Source organism: Helianthus annuus, chromosome 3 (assembly GCF_002127325.2).
Source record: "Helianthus annuus cultivar XRQ/B chromosome 3, HanXRQr2.0-SUNRISE, whole genome shotgun sequence".
Classification (NCBI taxonomy): domain Eukaryota; kingdom Viridiplantae; phylum Streptophyta; class Magnoliopsida; order Asterales; family Asteraceae; genus Helianthus; species Helianthus annuus.
Window position 1 is genome coordinate 119,929,105 of NC_035435.2, and position 18,829 is coordinate 119,947,933.

Sequence of the window (18,829 nt, forward strand, 5' to 3'; positions counted from 1 at the left end):
GGAAGAATATGTAGTGATTTGTAACCAAAAGGGTAACAACTTTCTTTTTTTTTAACGTGGGAACAACAATAAACCAAAAATAATGTTCTTTAAATACCAACCACCAATGAATCAACGTTAAATTTCTTTATTTGGTTGACGCAACTTCAAGAAGATATAATTTATTTTTTTCTAGTCAAACGTAGAAGAAACAACATGTAATGTTCTTTGAATAATATTCATTGTTTTCTTTTTTTGATCATTTCTATCTCCAACGTTCTTTGTAACTGAAACACCAACAGGTGGGTTGCCAGAAAAATAGAGTAACTGTTGATTCAGCCCCCAATTTAGCACTTAAGAAAAAATCACGAACACGAGGATGGTTTGTTTACTACTTGCAATCTCAAATATAAAAGAAAATGGTACTGTAGGAGATGTGTCTATGCAAAGAAGAGAGGATCCTTTAAGTAACAAAAGTTAAGGCTATAAATAGCCTGCAATCATAACTACTTCAACCTAAAAAATTGTAACAACCCTTGTCAAAATAATTATGTCTTATTTTAATAATGCCCATTAGGAAACCCTAATTGAGACCCTCAAGTAGTATGGCGTGACCCATCATTTTTAAAACGGCCAAAACTAGGATCAGGACCCCCTAAAACTCAAAGGGGGGGGGGGAATCCCTAATAATGTTTATCCGCTCAAATTGAAGTTAGAACACATAATTTCATTTGATTTTGACTCACCAGGGCTATGTAGGACACGAGGCCACCCTAGCTAAAATAGGTGTGCCCCGCGTGTCGCGCCAGGACCCCTGGGAGCCGGCGCGACACGCGGGGGAGACCAAAATCCAGTATAAAATGCAGGGGTTTGGCACTTGCATGGTTTGGTTGTTTCGACGTAAAAACTCACTACACACGTTAAGTTATACGTTGTTTCGTTCAAAACTATCAAAATCCCGAACCTCTGCTGCGACAACAGGGTAATAACTCGATCACTGCTACGATACAATGTCCGATCGATTAAAACCGATCTGATGGATGTTTAAGTGCTGCCTGAATACGGGCTAAACTTTGTCATTCGTCGTGAGGGTTTCGATCTCGTGAAATTATCGTAAATGTTGAATTAAGTTACTGACCTAGTTTCGTTTGCATTGTTATTTTTAAACTAGGTTACCAGGTTAAATCAGTAGGCATACTCTGCCCGTCTAAGCTTGCAATGTGAGTCATTCTGTTTTTATCAAAGTTGCTTTGTAAAACCCTAAATGTTTTCCAGTTATACTTTGCAATGATTAAGTCTTTGCTAATCTTTAATTACTGGCAGTAAGTGGGGGTATTGTGCACATTACTACTAATGATTTGTCACTTTAGGTGGGCGAGCCTAATTAGTGATATGTCCACAGTCATAGATCCGGTCGAGTGACAACTGAACCAGCTAATTATAAGATAGGGGCAAATGTGAAAACTCTTAATGCTGTAAATTGTAACAATGTGTCATTTTGTGCAAATTGGATGACTCGCCAGTATTTCCCCGCTGATAAAATCTTTTTAAACATGTTTCAGATGATTTACTGTGAACAAGCAAAAGTGCCGTGTAGCACTACCAGCTTGGATAAAGTGGCTCAGTAAATAAATAAACATGTTTTTTTTTTTTTTTTTTGTAAAAAGGGGATTTCTCAGTGAAATTCCTTTATTGTAAATTACGGGGTTTGTCTCGAAACATGAAATAAAATAATTGGGTGTTTTCAGTTTTAAATGATCCTGTTAAAATTTCCGCTGCCAAATTAAATACTAATACCACGGGTTTCTGTCCCGCGGCGTTCGAACTGAGAAACTGGGTCGGGGGTCGTGACAAAAATAGACCCACATACTCCTAGTCTAAAGCCGCTCTCCAATGTTCTTTATCTTCCATAAAATTCGGTCAAACTACTTGACTTTCTATCATTATTCAATTTCTAAATAGATAAACTAAATTAACAATCAATAAAACTGAATAATAAAACTAAAGTCAACATTATGAACAACAACGGAGGTTGTTGGGCAGGCAATAGGGTGGGCACTGAAACAATGGTTGTTAGCGGAGATAAAGTATGCGGCAGCCGGTTCATCATCGGTCAATAGTTGATGTAGGCCGAAAAAAGAAGAAGAAGAAGAAGGGAGGGAGGGTGATTGTTTGTAGTGGGGGATTGGGTCTAGGTTAGACTTGATACCATGAAAGAATTGTAATGCTTGCCCTTCTTCTCATTGATAATAAGTCAGTTATATTTATAGTTTACAATGGGTCTCCTATTTTGATAGAGAGTATACATTAACTTATTAGATATAGATATACACATTCCTATTTTACATAAATCTGTTATCTATTAAATATTGCATAGTTATGTGCTCAAACATAACATAACATTATCCTCTTCTTTTATGATGATAGCAACTAGGGCATGACTATATGTACACTTAGATGACATATCATTGTCCTATACTTTTCCAATATTCTAGATGTTTAGACATAGTTGTTACATGGTTGTGCCATTCATTTATCATAGTTTTAAGAGTAAATTGCCAAAATCGTCCTTGAGGTTTGTGTATGTTTGTCATTTTCATCCAAAACAACTTTTTGTACCATATAATCCTTCACTTTTAAGATTTTTTGCCATTTTCATCCAAACGTCAGATTTCTTTTTGCCAAAATCGTCCCTGAGATTTGGGATTTTTTGCCATTTTCATCCAAATATTTGATAGAAAAAATAAAGCAAATTAGATGTTTGGATGAAAATGGCAAAAAATCTCAAAAGTGAAAGACTATATTGTACAAAAAAGTTGTTTTGGATGAAAATGACAAACATGCTCAAACCTCAGGGACGATTTTGCAATTTACTCAAGTTTTAATTTTCTGTTAGAGCATTTTAGTCCTTGAAGTTTGGGTCATTTTGACACTTTAGTCCAAAGGTTTCATTTATCGTTTGTCGGTCTAAAAAGTTTTTAACATTGTCATTTTAGTCCAACTCACTTAACCCCAACCATTAACCTCAGTTAGTCAGGGGCAATTTTGTCATTTCTCTTCTTTGAACCTTGGGCGACTTCCCTATTTTTCTTTCTTTTTTCTTGTGTAGTCAGTGTTTAGACATAACGTGCTATTCCGGCATACTGTTCCGACACAAACCTGTTGTTCCGGTGCAATCACTGTTCTGTTCATCGTACCAAGTCTGCTAAACACCTACTGGCCGGTGACCTACTGGTGAACACACCCTGTTCCAATACACATATGTTGATCTGTAGATCCCAAAATCAATCCGGCTCACAGTGGTTGGTTGTTTAAACCCAAAACACCTATTGATTAGGTGTTTGAGCTATGAAAAGTTAAGAAAGATCAAAGATGAAGGTGAAGCTAATGGATTAATGAATAAAACAAGTGTTGTATTGAATCCAAACAATAAGATAAAGCAATAAAGCACCTTGGATATCAAATTTGAGCACAAGATCAACACTAGAATGTAGCAACACCAATATTCATTCAAGAGCCAAAAGCTTGCCAAGGTTACAATGTGAAGGCTATTTATAGTGTTCCTGACTAGCCAGCAAATTTATAAATTTGCTGGAATCTTATCTACACTAGGTCAGGAACCTAACTTCTAGAGAATTACAAAATAAGCCCTTGTACGTTCAAAATAGCTACAAACTATGACTAAAACTAATCCAGCACAAGTATCAACGATCTTAAAAGTTCTAACAATATCCCCCTAGATCGTTGCATACTTGTCTTTTTCATTCTTCAGATGTTCCTGCTGGATTCTTTGTAGCTGGCTCTTCAGGCTCTGTGGGTTTTTCTTCGTTGGTTGTCTTTTCTGGTGGTGCCTCGGTCTCGATTGGCGCAATTTGAGTTTCTTGAGTAATTGCAGCTTCACAAATTTGTTGATCCTCCATAGTGGCCTCATATGTGGATGAGGCCGGAGGCGGTGATGTTGTGGTGGGTTCAGTTGTTGAAGCGGAAGATTTTTCTTTCTTGCGTTCATGTTTCTTCTTCTTCCTTGCTTCCTTCTTCTTTTCATCAGTTTCTTTCCTCTTCTCAATTCTATCTACCAGATCCAGCATTTCCCTTTTTAACTTCCAGGCTCGCTCTACCGCTCTCTGAAATAACGCAGCCTCTTCCAGATTTGCATTTCCAGCTCCTACATTTATGCGGCTAGCGTTCAGCACTGTTAGATCTGAGAGCCCAAACATAAAAACATCCATAGGATCCAGAATACGAATATCCACATTTTCATTGGATCTTATCACAGCTTCACCAGTCCTGCTATCATAAAACCATTTTTTAAAATCATTGAGAGCGACAGGAACTTCTTCAGGAAGCTTGATCCTCGTGACAACTTTGGCAGGGTTGATCACCCACGTCACTTTTCCTTTTCCGGTTACTGGATCAATGGTTGTTTTTGATACTCTACGTCTTGGACGCTGCGGAGCATGGTTAGGGAAACCTTTGTTGCTTTCTTTTGCGATTATCCGCTCAAAATCTCTTCCGATTCCTCTTTCTTCTGGGTTCAGAATGTCCAGACGACCAAGCTCGCGTAGATCCCACCTGGGAAGTGTAAAAAGATCAAAACCGGTCTGAAAATACTAGATTACTCCACCACGTCTTTTCACCACAAACATCCCTCGAAGATTGTCGTACATCCAGCTGATGATCTTGTCAGTGGCTTCACTCTTTTCTACTGTTATTACTTGATAAAAATCTGGGAGTCTTTCTCTCTCTTTCTTGAACCATTCAGGATGCTCAGGAGAGAAGGTTTTTCCATTTTCTTGTTCATAGAGAACCTCTTCTTCAAGACCCCATTCGAGAAATTTGGCCGGCATATCATCTCGATCCACTGCCTCTTCATCGCTTTCATTTCCCTCAGTACTTTTTCGACCGATTCCAAACGCTTCTTCTTAGCCTCAGCCTCCTTTTCCTTTCGAGCAGTTTCTTCTTCTATGAACGCCTCAAAGTCGAAAATCTCTTCAAAGGAGAACATGGGCTTCACTTTCATTTGCTCACACATGTTTCTCATCATCCTGTACATTTTCTCCAACCCTGCTTGCTGGAATCTGATGAACTTGGATTGCTTAGCCATGTAGGCATTCATTTCTTTGTTTTTCTTCCCCTGATCCTTGATCTTTTCCCTCAGAAAGTTCGTGTCGTTTACTTGATTCTTCAGCAGACAGATTTCTTTGGCAACTGAGGGACCGGTATCTTTGATCAGTTTGTCGTACAGTTCTTGAAAGGGACGAACCCTTTGTGGAGGTACTGGAGGCTTGGAAACCCTCGTTGGCTTCACAGGAGACACTTTGGAGGGGCCCTTGCTTGCTGAGGCTTCATCGGGGTCAACAATCATTGCATCTACGAAATCATTCAACGATTGAACTTCCTCAGTCACAGTCTATGGTCTTTCTGAGGCTGATATCTCTTTTCGCTTGAGTCTCTTTTGTCTCTTTTCTTTTTCTTGCAAGGCGTGAATCGCTCTCATATCTTTGACATGCTGACGGTGCTCTTCAGACTCTCCCGCTTGTATGCCTGCACTCATGAATTTTTTAGAATCTTCGGATCTCTTTTTCTTCTTCGGTTGCTCATCTTCAGCAACCTGTTTTTCTTTCCGTTTTCCTTTCGAGCGCTCTTCTTTTGTAGCTGCCTCAGCTTGAGCTTGGGCAGCTCGTTGTTGTTTTTCTCGAATAGCTTCCATATACTTTCTATATGCTTCCTTTACTATTGGCAATCTCTCAGCTCGGTACATCCAATCGTGCAACAACACCCATTCATTAGTCTTGATCTCAGTGTACTGACGGCTTGTGGGGACGTGAAACTTGTAGAGATCTCCATCGTTTGGAAGATCCTTGTATTGGTAATTGATCAGCATCTGAACGAATCTTGGATACATCGCCCACGTTGGTCCACTTACATTTTCAAGCATATAGTTGAATATTAAGCCAGAGAGATTAAACTTCTGATTTAAACACAGATTTAGCATAGCTGCTGACCATCCCAAGTTCAAACCATCATAACCACCCTTTCGGTGTGCCGGACTCATAGAAATGACATGAACGATGAATCTCCAGTCTCTGGTGAGTCCTCCTCTCTTAATTTCTTTCTTTTAACGGAAATCTCCAGCATAACCCATTCCTCGAAAACCATCCAGAATATCATCTTTGCTCAGGCTTAACGGATCTTGATCATTGTCTAGTAGCTTCAGAACCTGGCGGATCCTGTCTTCAGTTACCTCTACTCTTTTGTTGCGAACCGTTGACGCTATCCCTCTTTTGTTATTGATAGTCTCAGGTTTTGCGTTCTCCCAGAATTCTTGTATGTGAATCTTGTAAACCTTAACGTTTGTTTCCACAACATAACCGATTCTGCTGGAACGCACCCATCTAGCTACATCTTCAAAATCTTGAGGCACCTCATCTAGATTGATGCTTTGATTATGTTTCAACGTTTTATCCCACTCGAGGTTCATCACCATACTGCATATGTCACGAAAAACGAGGCAAGTTAAAATAGATATTTACACGAGAAACTATGCACAAAACAGTATTTACAAAAATTAAAGAGATTATATTAAATGTTTGATTAAAAGAATTAAAAGAATTTGAAAAATTAAAAGAAAATTATGCTTAATTTCACTGCCAGGTCATGGTTTGCCTTCGCTAGTGCCGGTTATCGAGATCCGGAGTCTAGATCAATAACAATGATAGGCCATCTTCGCTGTCTTCGCTGACTGACTGGTGCCGGTTATCGAGATCCAGAGTCTAGATCAACAACGAAGATAGGTCATCATCGCTGTCTTCGCTGACCGACTATATTCGTGTCATCGCTGAGTTCGCTCACCGACTATGCACGTGTCGTCGCTGAGTTCGCTAGTGACCCGGTTAGTTTTGTTGGCATCAAGTCCGGGTCAATTGCAACCTTACCAAGCTAAATTCGCTAGCGAACTTAAAGAAGACATGGTTTCGTTTCCGAGAACGATTTACCAGCGAAGGTAATGATCTAGATCGCATTCGAGCGAAATAGATCATTTTGCCGGTTGCTCGAACTCGCGTTCGAGACTTTTGAGATTCCTTGATTAAATTCGCTATCTTCGCGGTACTCATCATAAAATCGCTGGCATCATATATTTCTTATTAAACCCTCTTTAAACCCTTAACGGTTAACATCCGAATGATCAGGCATGAGTTTATAAAGAAATCAGAACGTGTGCAGGCAAATTTATGTTGGTTTCACTCGGTTTAAAACTATTTACATCTAAACTACCAACATATTTGTAACATAACAAGAACAATAAAGCATTAACCACAACCGAAACCCACACAATGGTTGAGACCTGATCCGTTAAACTGATCAGATCAAGGGGTGAAATCGATGTTTGAATAAATGATAAACCGGAGATTACCTGAAGGTCTTGATCAGAAACAAATCTTGTGAACGAAATTGTTGAAATGTTAAAGAGAGCTTTCGGTTTTCAAGTTATGAAGAAGATGAGTAACTTTTTGAAAAATTTGAAAAGAGACGGTTATATGGGTTAAATAGGGAAAATTGGATAGCCAGCGAAATAATAATTTCGCTGGAATCTTAATTTCACCGCCCCTGGAGATATTTTCTAACTCTTTTAATTTCGCTCGTAGATTTCAAACTTTCTCGTTAAATGTGCCCAGTATGTTTTAAAAATATTATTTATTACGTAATATTCACAATTTTGCTAAAATTTGGGCCATTTTGACTCCGAACTTCAAATTTCTTGCTCTGGGAGGATCCTTTTGATGCAAATTTCCTTGAAATATTCGATGCTCACCGATCTTACCTGCAGAAGATCATATTGCCAACACTTGCCAAATTCTTTATATATTATTATTATTGTTTACTAACCAGGGCACAAGAAAAACTGCCAGTATATTTGTCCTCTTAAATCCATGCATCCTTCTTTCAACATGCCTTCGGAGAGTGCTTTTATCATGTTTTTGGTAATATTGACAAGTCTTCGATGGCCCCCACACAAGCTATTGAGAATAGAATCATTATGCCCCCGTGAGCCCCACATCAGGACATACCCCCGCGATCAAGGTATGCACAAAGATTCCTGATAACAGGTGAGTATATTGGTTTCATTCTCTTCAACGATAGAACGGAGATCAGGTCTGTACTTTCGTACAACAGAGATCCCAAGAGCTATCGAGGGCTAAGACAGATAGTTCGGTGAACAAGTCAGTACCACCGTACAGCAGAGTTACCAAACTAATCTATCTAAGGATTTTGGCCAAAAATGGCGCTTATTATGGATTTTGGCCAAAAAATGGCACTTATTAGAAAGGGTTTGGCCTTTGTTATTTTTTAAGGCACTTATTATTTAAAAGAATATCATAGCGTCTAGGTCAGCATGTATCTGGATGCAGCAGAAGAACAACTATGATATCCTCCGAATGAAACACCAATATAAAGACCCGAAATCTCAGACTTTGGCAATCTGTCAACGCAAGATTTAAGACCATTAAGTCATATGCCGCAACGTGTTACCCACAGAGGTGCGTAATGCCTGAGAAAAGCCAGAATTCTTGTGTAGACATTATGTTTTGCTCCCTAATAGCAGTTTACTCGTCGGTGTTGCTGAGTCTACCGACACGTCGTTGCTTGGTACCCCGATTTCTTTTTGTTTTCTGTAATTGCAAGAAATGACAAAGTATTAGCAATTTTCAATCACTTCCTCTAGCAGGAGTCAGACATAAGCGTTCGTTTTTAGATTTTCTGAATATATCCCCCCTAAAATCTTTATTTTCGTGAGTCCATTTGCCCGAAAATAAAATTTTAATGAGAAAATCTTTTTGGTGGGCGACATTTTCCGATACTTGTTTTACTCTCAACAAACGTTTTTTTTTATTTATTTTTTTTATTTTTTTTAACAACACCAATTTTGATCACAAGATTCATTTCCAGTCAAGGAAATTGACCATTTCCAACCAGGTTACCAACTGGTTGAATCGGGTTTTATCGAAGGCTTTCGTGAAAATGTCAGCCCGCTGCTGTGTTGTATCCACTGGCACCACTTGAATATATCCCTTCTCGTAGACATCTCGAATTGCGTGAATTTGAATTTGAATTTCGATGTGCTTTGTTCTTGAGTGGTGTATGGGATTCTTCACAATTCCTAGACACGCTTCATTGTCGATGAATATAAGAGTCTTCATGATGTTGATTCCATAATCCAGCAACTGATTTTGTATCCAGAGAACTTGTGAACAATAGCTGTAGGCAGCAGTGTATTCTGCCTGAGCGGTTGAAGTGGACACCGTTGTCTGTTTCTTGCTTTGCCATGAGATCAGACGATTTCCCAAGAATTGACATCCTCCTGATACGGACCTGCGATCTACTTTACAACCTGCATGATCACTGTCAGAATATGCAATAAGATCAAAATTACTATCTTTAGGATACCAAAGACCTAGTTTCGGAGTTCCTTTGAGATAGCGGAAGATGCGCTTTACAGCAGTTTCTTGAGATTCCTTGGGATTTGTCTGAAATCGAGCACAGAGACAGACTGCCCACATAATGTCTGGCCTGCTAGCCGTCAAATACATCAGAGAACCGATCATCGAGCGATAAAAGGATTTGTTTACTGGTTTTCCATGAGGATCTAGAGTAAGCTCTGTCTGAGAGGCGAACGGGGTACTTGCAACTTTGCAGTCGTTCATGTTGTACTTCGTGAGAATGTCTCGAATGTACTTGGCCTGATGAATGAGAATCCCATCCTCCTTTTGCTTCACTTCTAGCCCTAAGAAGAAATTCAGCTCTCCCATCATGCTCATTTCAAATTTTGCCTTCATGACGGTTTCGAATTCTCTGCACAACGCCTCGTTCGTTGACCCGAAGATAATATCGTCGACGTAGATTTGAACCAGCATTACATCCTCCCCGATCTTTTTGGTGAAGAGAGTCATGTCGATCTTTCCTCTGGTGTATCCATACTCTAACAAGTATGTGGACAAAGTCTCATACCAAGCGCGTGGAGCTTGGTGAAGACCATAGAGTGCTTTGTCCAACTTGAAATAGCGACCTGGAAAATGAGGATCCTCGAACCCTGGAGGCTGACATACATAAACTTCTTCCTTTACTTTTCCATAAAGAAAAGCACTCTTAGCATCCATTTGGAAAACTTTGAAATTTCTGTATGATGCATATGCCAGGAATATTCTGATTGCTTCCAATCGTGCAACCGGAGCAAATACTTCTTCGTAGTCAATCCCTTCTTCCTGACGAAAACCTTGTACCACCAATCTGGCCTTGTTCTTGATTACCACTCCACGATCATCCATCTTGTTACGGAAGACCCATTTAGTATCAATTGGAAACTTTCCTTCAGGTAAATCTACTAGTTCCCAAACTTTAAGCTTCCTGAATTGAGATAGCTCTTCCTGCATGGCCTGAACCCAACTGGAGTCTTGAATAGCATCTTCAATGTCTCGTGGAACGGATTGCGAAAGAAAAGCTGCGAAGAGGCCTTTGTTGATGCTTGACGACTGCCCGCGTGTACGTACTCCTTCTTCGACTGCGCCGATGACGTTTTCAAGAGGATGATTTCGATTTGTCTTGTATCCGGCATTTGTCAGAGATTCAATCTGCTGCGGAAGATTGGTGAAGTGTTCGTCTACGTAAATCACTGGTGGATCATCTTCTTGAGTTGGTTCATCCACATTCGCCTGTGAAGAAGAAGCACCGTTGTCTTGGGTGTTCTCAGGCGAAGTGTCACCAGTTGTTTCATTTATAGCCAGAATAGGGTCAGCAGATGTTGGAGATAGACGGGTGGTAAACGGGGTTAAACCAATGTCTGATGAATCAAACAGTGGTTCAACTTGAGTGTCTTCAACAGGTTCTATTTCTGGAACTACTTCCGGAATTTCAAAGGTGTTAAAAATCACACCCACATCGTAGAACCAATCAGGAGTACTTCCGGTGTTGGTGTAGTTTCCTTCTTGAAAATCAACATAGTAAGATTCAATCACCATCTTCGTTCTTTTGTTGTAAACACGGTAGGCCTTCTGTGTGGATGAATACCCCATGAAGTAGCAGATATCACCCACTGCTTCAAATTTGATGAGATTTTCTTGAGTGTTTAGAAGGGTGCACGAACAACCAAATGGTCTAAAGAAGTCAATGAGCGGCTTTCTTTTGAAGAGAAGTTCATATGCTGTCTTTCCATGTGGTTTTACAATGAGTACCCTGTTTAGAACGTAGCATGCCGTATTTACAGCTTCTGCCCAGAAGATGATTGGAAGCTTTGAGTCCACCAGCATTGTTCGTGCAGCTTCGATAAATGTTCTATTCTTGCGTTCAGCAACTCCATTCTGTTGGGGAGTTCTGGCTGCACTGTATTGGAGATGAATTCCCTTTTCAGCACAGAAGGATATGAAGGTCTGATTTTTGAACTTGGACCCATTGTCACTTCTGATCGACTTAACTTTTAGTTTGGTCACATTTTCAATCAGCGGGATGAATGATTTGAGAACTTTAGCTGTCTTGCTTTTTGCTTCAAGAAAATACACCCATGAAAACCGAGAGAAATCATCTGTGATCACCAAACAGTAAGAACTTTTAGCAAGACTTTTAACACTAATTGGACCAAAAAGATCCATATGCATCAATTGAAGAGGCCCAGTGATCGTATTCACTGCTTTGGACTTGTGCGATTTCTTGTGTTGCTTTCCCTGGGCGCATGCTATACATTTTTCAGAAAATGGGAATTCTTTAATCGGAAGACCTCTTACTAAGTTTAACTTAGAGAGTTTATTCATATTTTTAAAATTAACATGCCCCAATCGCCTGTGCCAAAGCAGTGACTCCGATTCTGAAGCCTTAGAGATCAAGCAGGTCAGATTGTCGTTTGTCTTGGGGTTCTTTATATTGAGCACGTATGTGTTGTTTTGTCTTGGAGCAGTAAGCATGATCATTTCAGCAGGAACAACATAACCGGGCTTGAGAAACAAGCATTCCATGTCATTAAAAAGCACCGATATTCCTTTATCACAGACTTGTGAGACACTCATGAGATTGTAGCACAATTCCGGAACATAGTTGACATTCTCCAACGTGAGGGCTTCAGAAACCACATCTCCTACTCCAACAATCTTTCCTCCTTTCTCGTCTCCAGCGAAAGATACGAAATCACCATCGATGAAGCGAAAGTTCTTCAGAATTTCCTTCAATCCAGTCATGTGTCTTGAACATCCGCTGTCCACATGCCAGATGTATTCCATGAGCATATGAAGCCATTTCTGGAGTTTATTCTGAAAAAAAATATATACAAATTAGCTTGATTTAGGAACCCAGATTTGCTTCATTTGGAATCTATCGTGGTTTTGACCCACGTTGACCTCTTTTTGTTTCCAAAAATAGGCAGTTGACTCAACCAGATTTTTAACAGACTTCTTAAGATAATTTAATTGATATGTGACGTTTGTAAGAAAATCATGTTCTGGTTTAGAAGACTTTTTGGTTTTACAATGTTTCGCTGTATGTCCTAAGTGACCACAGCGAAAGCATCTTTTATATCTGGGTCTTTTGGTGTTAGAAGATGATGTATGTGATGAGAGTCTTGAGATTTTGGTGTCCACTCTGCTTTCATCTTCTGAGTATTCTTCATCACTGTCTGAATCGAGTGAACTTTCAGACAAGTTGTCCTCGGTTGAGCTTTGCTCTTCACTTGCTTCGTAACTTGACTCATTGTAGCATTGATCTTTGTTTGAACTTTCTGAGTCTTGGTCTTCAATGGTTTCAGAACTTGACGATTCGAAGCTTTCATCATTGGTGGGTTGATCTTCACTTGGGATTTCTGTGTTTCATCACTAGGGAATTCTAGACTTTCATCACTTACTGTTTGATCTTCACTTGAACTTTCTGATCCTTGCTTGTCTTCTGAAGCAGTGACACTTGAGTCTTCCTTGCCATGATCTTCAGTAACACTCTTTTCTGAATCCGTCACACCTGTTCTAGAAGGAATAAATTCGGGAATTTCCTCTGTGAGGAATTTTCCAAAACTATTCTTTTTCAATTCTGGCACAAATACAGGAGATTCACAAGCAACTTTATCATCACAAAACGCATAATTTAAATCATGACATTCAGACACATAATGTTCACGATCACGGGTCTCAAATGTAGGCACATGGCCCTTACAGTCATCCGAAGGTTTAAGTTTAGGCACTCGGCCAATACAGTCATCCATCCTACTTAAATTATTACATTCATCCTTAACATTGTTTTTCCTAGAACAGTTCCAGGAGAACCAGTTAACGGTGGAATAACTGTCGCCTGAATATCCGATTCCTATTTTTGACCCGCCGCAGTCTCCATCCTCATCGCACACATCTTCTTTACACACAATGGGATCTGCACTACTTTTAGAATAGTTAGCGGTTGTCTCATTTTCATAAAACTCATTTTGTTCAACAGAGGCCTTTTCATTGATGAGATCGTTTTCGGGATGAGGAGTCGGCATAGGCACATAGTTTTTGCTATGTGGTGGGAAGAATAGTTTTCTTTCATTTCCGTGCCTATCCTTATACCCAATACCGTCTTTCACAAACGTTGGTCGTTGGCAGTTTTTAATGTCAGTAAAGGCCTTTTGACTGACATTCCATTTGTCTATTATAATTTGTAATTTATTCTTTTCGTTCAAAGCTTTTTCTAATCTTTCTGTGAGATCGTTTATGATAAAATCTTTTCTAAACACAAATTCTTTTAGAGTTTGCATTTCAGCTAAAGTTGAATTCAACTTTCTCTGATATGCAGCCTCATTCTGTTTAAGCTCGTTGTTAAATTTTAAAGCTTTGTCTTTTTGTCTCTCATATTCTAGATTCAACGATTTGTAATGTGCCACGACATCAACGCATGCAGGAGTGCATAATTTTTCTTTAAAACTAAGTGGAATACTGTTTACCAAGTCCTTGTGAGCTTTCTCTTTTGATGAATCTGCTTTGATGGCAGCTGCTATGACCTTTTCCTTACCCTTCTTTTGATCAGATGCCTCTTTCAAACCATGCTCCTCTGCTTCTCCACACTTCTTTTCATTTTCAGGCTCCACTGAAGTCAAAATGCTTTTCAAGCCTTTGTCAGCAGTATTGTCTCCTTTTGGAATTCCAGCTGTCTGCTTTTCGAACTGCCTTGATGATGATTTACCTGAGATCTTGGCCACCAGAGCTTTGTTGACTTGCTCCTTTGCTTCAGTAATTTCCTCACTCCAATCATAGTCTTCGACGACTAAAGCTTTTGGCGTGCTAGGAGACGCATTGTTCTTGTTCTCTTCAACTGTGATTTGCTTTACAGCAGGAGTGGTTTCACTGTTTCCTTCTTTCAACATAGGACAATGACGCTTGAAATGGCCCAGATTCTTGTAGTTGTAGCACCTAAGTTTAGACTTGTCAAAGCCAGCTTTTCCAAGACCTAAATGTTTTCCTGTTTTGTCTTGAAATTTCTTTAACCTCAAAGTGATCATGGCCATCTGCCATTTCAGATCCATTTCCTCCATATCATCTAGATCAACCTGGTACATGTCTTCAGCTGTGAACATCTCCTTTCTTAGTTCTCCAGACATCAGGGCTTCATAGCTGCTAAGAAATGTGTTGAAAAGTGCCACATTTTCAGTGGATACTTTCAACGCTTGAGTGTCAACAGTGATAGTCTTCTCAACAAGTTGTGGAGCTTTCGATGCGCTCGCGGAAGCGTTGGCATAGATTAAGTCAGAAGCTTGTGGAGTGGTGCCCCCTGAAGCAAGGAATGCAACATTTTTCAATCCAGCCGAAGTTTGAGTTGACTTTGGAGGGTAGCTGGCAGTGTTCATCTCTCTTTTGTTGACATCCATTTCAAAGGCTCTTAGTGTGTTGATCAAGTCGGACAGAGTGACAGGGTTTGGATTGTTGAGAAAATCCTTCTTGATGATCATGCATTGTAGGCTCCATTCTTTGGGAAGTGAATCTAGCAACTTCTTGATTGCAGCACGATTTGTGACAGGATTTCCCGCCTTCTTCATTTTGGTCATCATATTCAGAAAACGACTGATGTGATCGGAAAGACTTTCTCCACGAACTCCACAGAACATGTCATATTGTTTCTGCACCATATCCCTCTTGCTTTCGATCAACTCCTCATTTCCTTCATAGTATTCAATCAATGCATTCCAGAGTGCGTTTGCAGTTCGGTGTTCTTCAAACATGTTGCTGTCATCAGTAGATAGTGCCATGGTCAAGGCAGCATGAGCACGACGATCACGTTGGATAAGAGCCTTGTCTTCATCAGTAAAGGTAGTTGCATCATTGTTGGCAACTACCGCATCTCCTCGAACAACAGTTGGAATGTGGGGTCCAGCTGTGACAGAGAGCCACAGATTGTAGTCCGTGTACTCGAAGAACGATTGAATGCGAGTCTTCCAGGTGCTAAAGTCTTCAGCCCCTTTCAACTTTGGTGGCCGAGTGGTGGTTCCAGTCTCAAGTTCCGCTTGAGCAATGGGGCTTAGTTGATTCAACGACATCTTTGCTTAATTTTGACAAAATGTGGCTGATCAGAAGCTAATTTCGCTGACAAGTCACAGATAACCAGTGACAAAGTTAATTTCGCAGATGACCAAGGGAGCTTGATCAAATTCGCTAACAAATCTTCGACCTTCGCTGGTACTTTAGGTAGTCCTGCACGAGCGAACACGATAATTCTGCTGAAAAACACAACACAGACATTAGTTAGATTAATTCCGCCGATTACCGTAATAAGAACGCTGTGGTTCAGTATCACAGTTCTCGAAGTCACCTTCGATAATTTCGCTCAAGGGTCACTGGACACTATATCGCTGATGATCAGTAATTTCGCTCGAATGATGATCGTCGAAATTAATGATCCTGCGATGAGTTTTTCAACAATTTCGCTAAGTTCGCTATCTTCAAGCTTTGTTCGCTATATTAAAAAAAAATAAGTTCGCTGCCTTCATATATTGTTCGCTGCATTCATGTTAATTTCACTGACCAGAGGGTTTAACACGAACTAAAACCCTCTAATCACTCAAAAACAGCTCAAAAACCATGTTTTGATGCATCAAAATGTTCAAAATGACTCCCTAATCATATATTAACAACAACCTATCGATTAAACACACCAAATCAATCCATTTTGAGTCCAAAAATTTGAAAACTTTGAAACTCTTGAAAAACCTTCAAAACTATGAAAAATCTCAACAAGAACACAACAATCAAGAGCACTAAGGCTCTGATACCAAATGATAGTCCCGCAACGATCCAATTTCAGTCTCGGTTCAGTGAAAAATAATGAGACGGGTGATTCGAGCCATGAATAAATGATAAACACTAGAAAGATATGAACAATAAGGATTTGAACAAAGAAAATTTCATTGATGGATAAAAGATTACAAAATACTCATCCACCCCGGGTGAACTCCCCCGGGGTGGTGGCTCACAAATGCACACCCTACAAGTGGTGACTAGTATTCTATTTATAGCCCCTTGAGCCTTGTCCTCCAAGCAAGCCGCCTCTTGCTTGGAAAACCTACTAAAATCACTAAAACTCCTGACTACAACAAAATAACAAATACGCTAAATAACGTCGGTGTAATTGATAACATCATTCTCTATTTTGACCCAACATGTTCCAGTGCAATCACTGTTTCGATCACTGTACCAAGTCTGCTAAATACCAATTGTTTGGCGACTTACTGCTAAACACAACTGCTGCCCGCTGAACTTCTGTTTCTGGCTTAAGTGTTGTTTCCAGGTTAACCACTATTGCCCGCTGAACCCCTGTGCCGACATTTTATCATAACACACACATGGTCATCTTCGAGCTTTGTGGACATCTTCTCCCAAAATTGTTTTACCAAAACATGTTGAGCATCACCCTACAAAATACATGATAGATGAACAATCAGTTTTACTGTCGCCTAGGGTGTGTTCAATTATTATCATTCGAACCAAAGGTTTTCTATAAATTAGGGTTACTATATATAGGGGAAAAGAGGGGAAATAATAGGGTGGATTTAATAAAAGGTTTAATTAAAATAATAGAGGAAATGACAAAATTACCCCTGGACTAAAATGGCAATGTAAAAAACTTTTTGGACCCACAGGTGATAAATGAAACATTTAGACTAAAGTGGCAAAATGGCCCAAACCTCAATGAATAAAATGGCATTTTACTCTTTCTTTTAAAAAAGCGACACTTTCAATTTTCTTTTAAAAAATGACACAGCTATGTAAACATGTTTGACATAGTCGTGGCCAACATTTGCTAAGACATTGTCATTTATCTTTGTACGACATGACAATGTGAATTAAAATAGCATTGTGATGCCGTGCACTTATCATTATCACCTAGGTGGAAATTTAGTTTTGTTAACTAGGGCAAATTACATGTTTCGTCCTTTATGTTTGTATTAAATTGCAATGGATGTCTTTTAACTTCAATAATTACAGTCATAATCATTTATTTGGAAAACCCATTGCACCTTTCGTCCTTTAGCAATAACCATGTTAAAATTTTAAGGTAAGTCTGATAACATGATGGTAGATTGATAATTTTACGTATTTATTTAAAATATATTTATTAAAAATAAAAAAATAATTTTAAATAATATATATATATATATATATATATATACACACACATACACACAAGACCCACCTTCTCCCAACCATCTCCATCTTTCTCAAACTTCAACCAAACCCCACCATCACCACCCACTCTCTGTCAACTATCTATATCTCTCTCTAGCTTCAACCAAACCCCACCATTACCACCTATGACCGCCACCACCTTTAACTTCCATAGCAGTATCTTCCGATTGAGCATCTTTATCCAAGAATTCAGCATCGGACATACCCTGGTTTTGGACTAATTCGTGCGAATAATCTTGAATCATGTCATTTACATTCAAATTTGAGAGGGGTATCTGCTTCCTATCATTCTTCCCTGGCTTGTGAACGCTTTTACTAAGCTGATTCGAGGTTGTATTCCCATTTTTACCAGTCGATTGTACCTGCTATTCGCGACTTTTGAGGGCACCAGAAGAGCGGGTAGAAATACATCGATTGGGAGTTGAATCCTTGAATTAGGGTTATTTGGTACAGGGTTTTGGTCCAGTTGGAGAGACCCACCTATGGATGGCATCATTTGACAGGAAAACACAAACAAATCTGTGAATATGGAAGGATCAGGAGGGGAAATCACATGCATATCTTGAGAGAACCAGGTTAGAATGAAAATGCAGCGACAACGGTGTTGGTGGTTCAGCGGTGGCGGTGGTGTAGGGAATGCAGCGACGGCTTTTGTGGTAGGGGCAGGTGGTTTTGGTGACAGGTGGTTGGCTTGGCGGATGGTGGTGGTGGTTGTTCTTGGGATACGGTGGTGGTGGGGCTTGGACAATAGGTTGAAGTTTGGAACCCTAATCTGGGAAGGAGTGTGAAAGAGGGGTTTATAAGGTGGGAGGAATCATGGGTAAAATGACATAGATGCCCTCACATGGGAATCACGTGATACAATTTAACGTTTAATTTTAACCTCGTTAGTGATAAATGACGAAAGGTCTAATGAGTTTTCCAAATAAAGGATTGCGACTGCAATTATTGAAGTTAAAAGTCATCCATTGCAATTCGATACAAACAAAAAGTGTAATTTCCCCTAAATACTAATCTTTTTCATGTAATTTTGATCCAAATCAAGTATGTTTCCTTAATCGACAAATACGGTCAAACTTTGACCCTCAAGCCTAAACACACAATGATACACAATAAATTTATCATTTCAATCCATTTCCATATCCTATCTTATCTTATTAGGGTACACGGTG

General features: G+C 39.6%; 1 protein-coding gene across 1 annotated transcript; it reads right to left on the reverse strand.

The window, feature by feature from the left end:
• Positions 1 to 6,097: 6,097 nt before the first annotated feature.
• LOC110906425 lies at positions 6,098 to 15,511 on the reverse strand. The gene is made up of 8 exons (XM_035988150.1): positions 14,490 to 15,511; positions 13,918 to 14,390; positions 12,689 to 13,038; positions 11,711 to 12,272; positions 10,758 to 11,554; positions 9,810 to 10,688; positions 6,513 to 6,520; positions 6,098 to 6,467 (listed from the first exon to the last, which is right to left on the reverse strand). The coding sequence occupies exons 1-8, from the start codon at positions 15,509 to 15,511 to the stop codon at positions 6,098 to 6,100; spliced, it is 4,461 nt and encodes a 1,486-aa protein (XP_035844043.1).
• Between the last annotated feature and the right edge of the window lie 3,318 nt (positions 15,512 to 18,829).

Coding starts and splice junctions, on each gene's coding strand:
- LOC110906425 (XM_035988150.1), bottom strand. CDS start 15,511: ATGTCGTTGAATCAACTAAGCCCCATTGCTCAAGCGGAACTTGAGACT. Junction 13,039..13,917: donor TCACAAGGACTTGGTAAACA/GTATTCCACTTA, acceptor TATTTGTGCCAG/AATTGAAAAAGAATAGTTTT. Junction 12,273..12,688: donor TGAGTCAAGTTACGAAGCAA/GTGAAGAGCAAA, acceptor ATTTTTTTTCAG/AATAAACTCCAGAAATGGCT.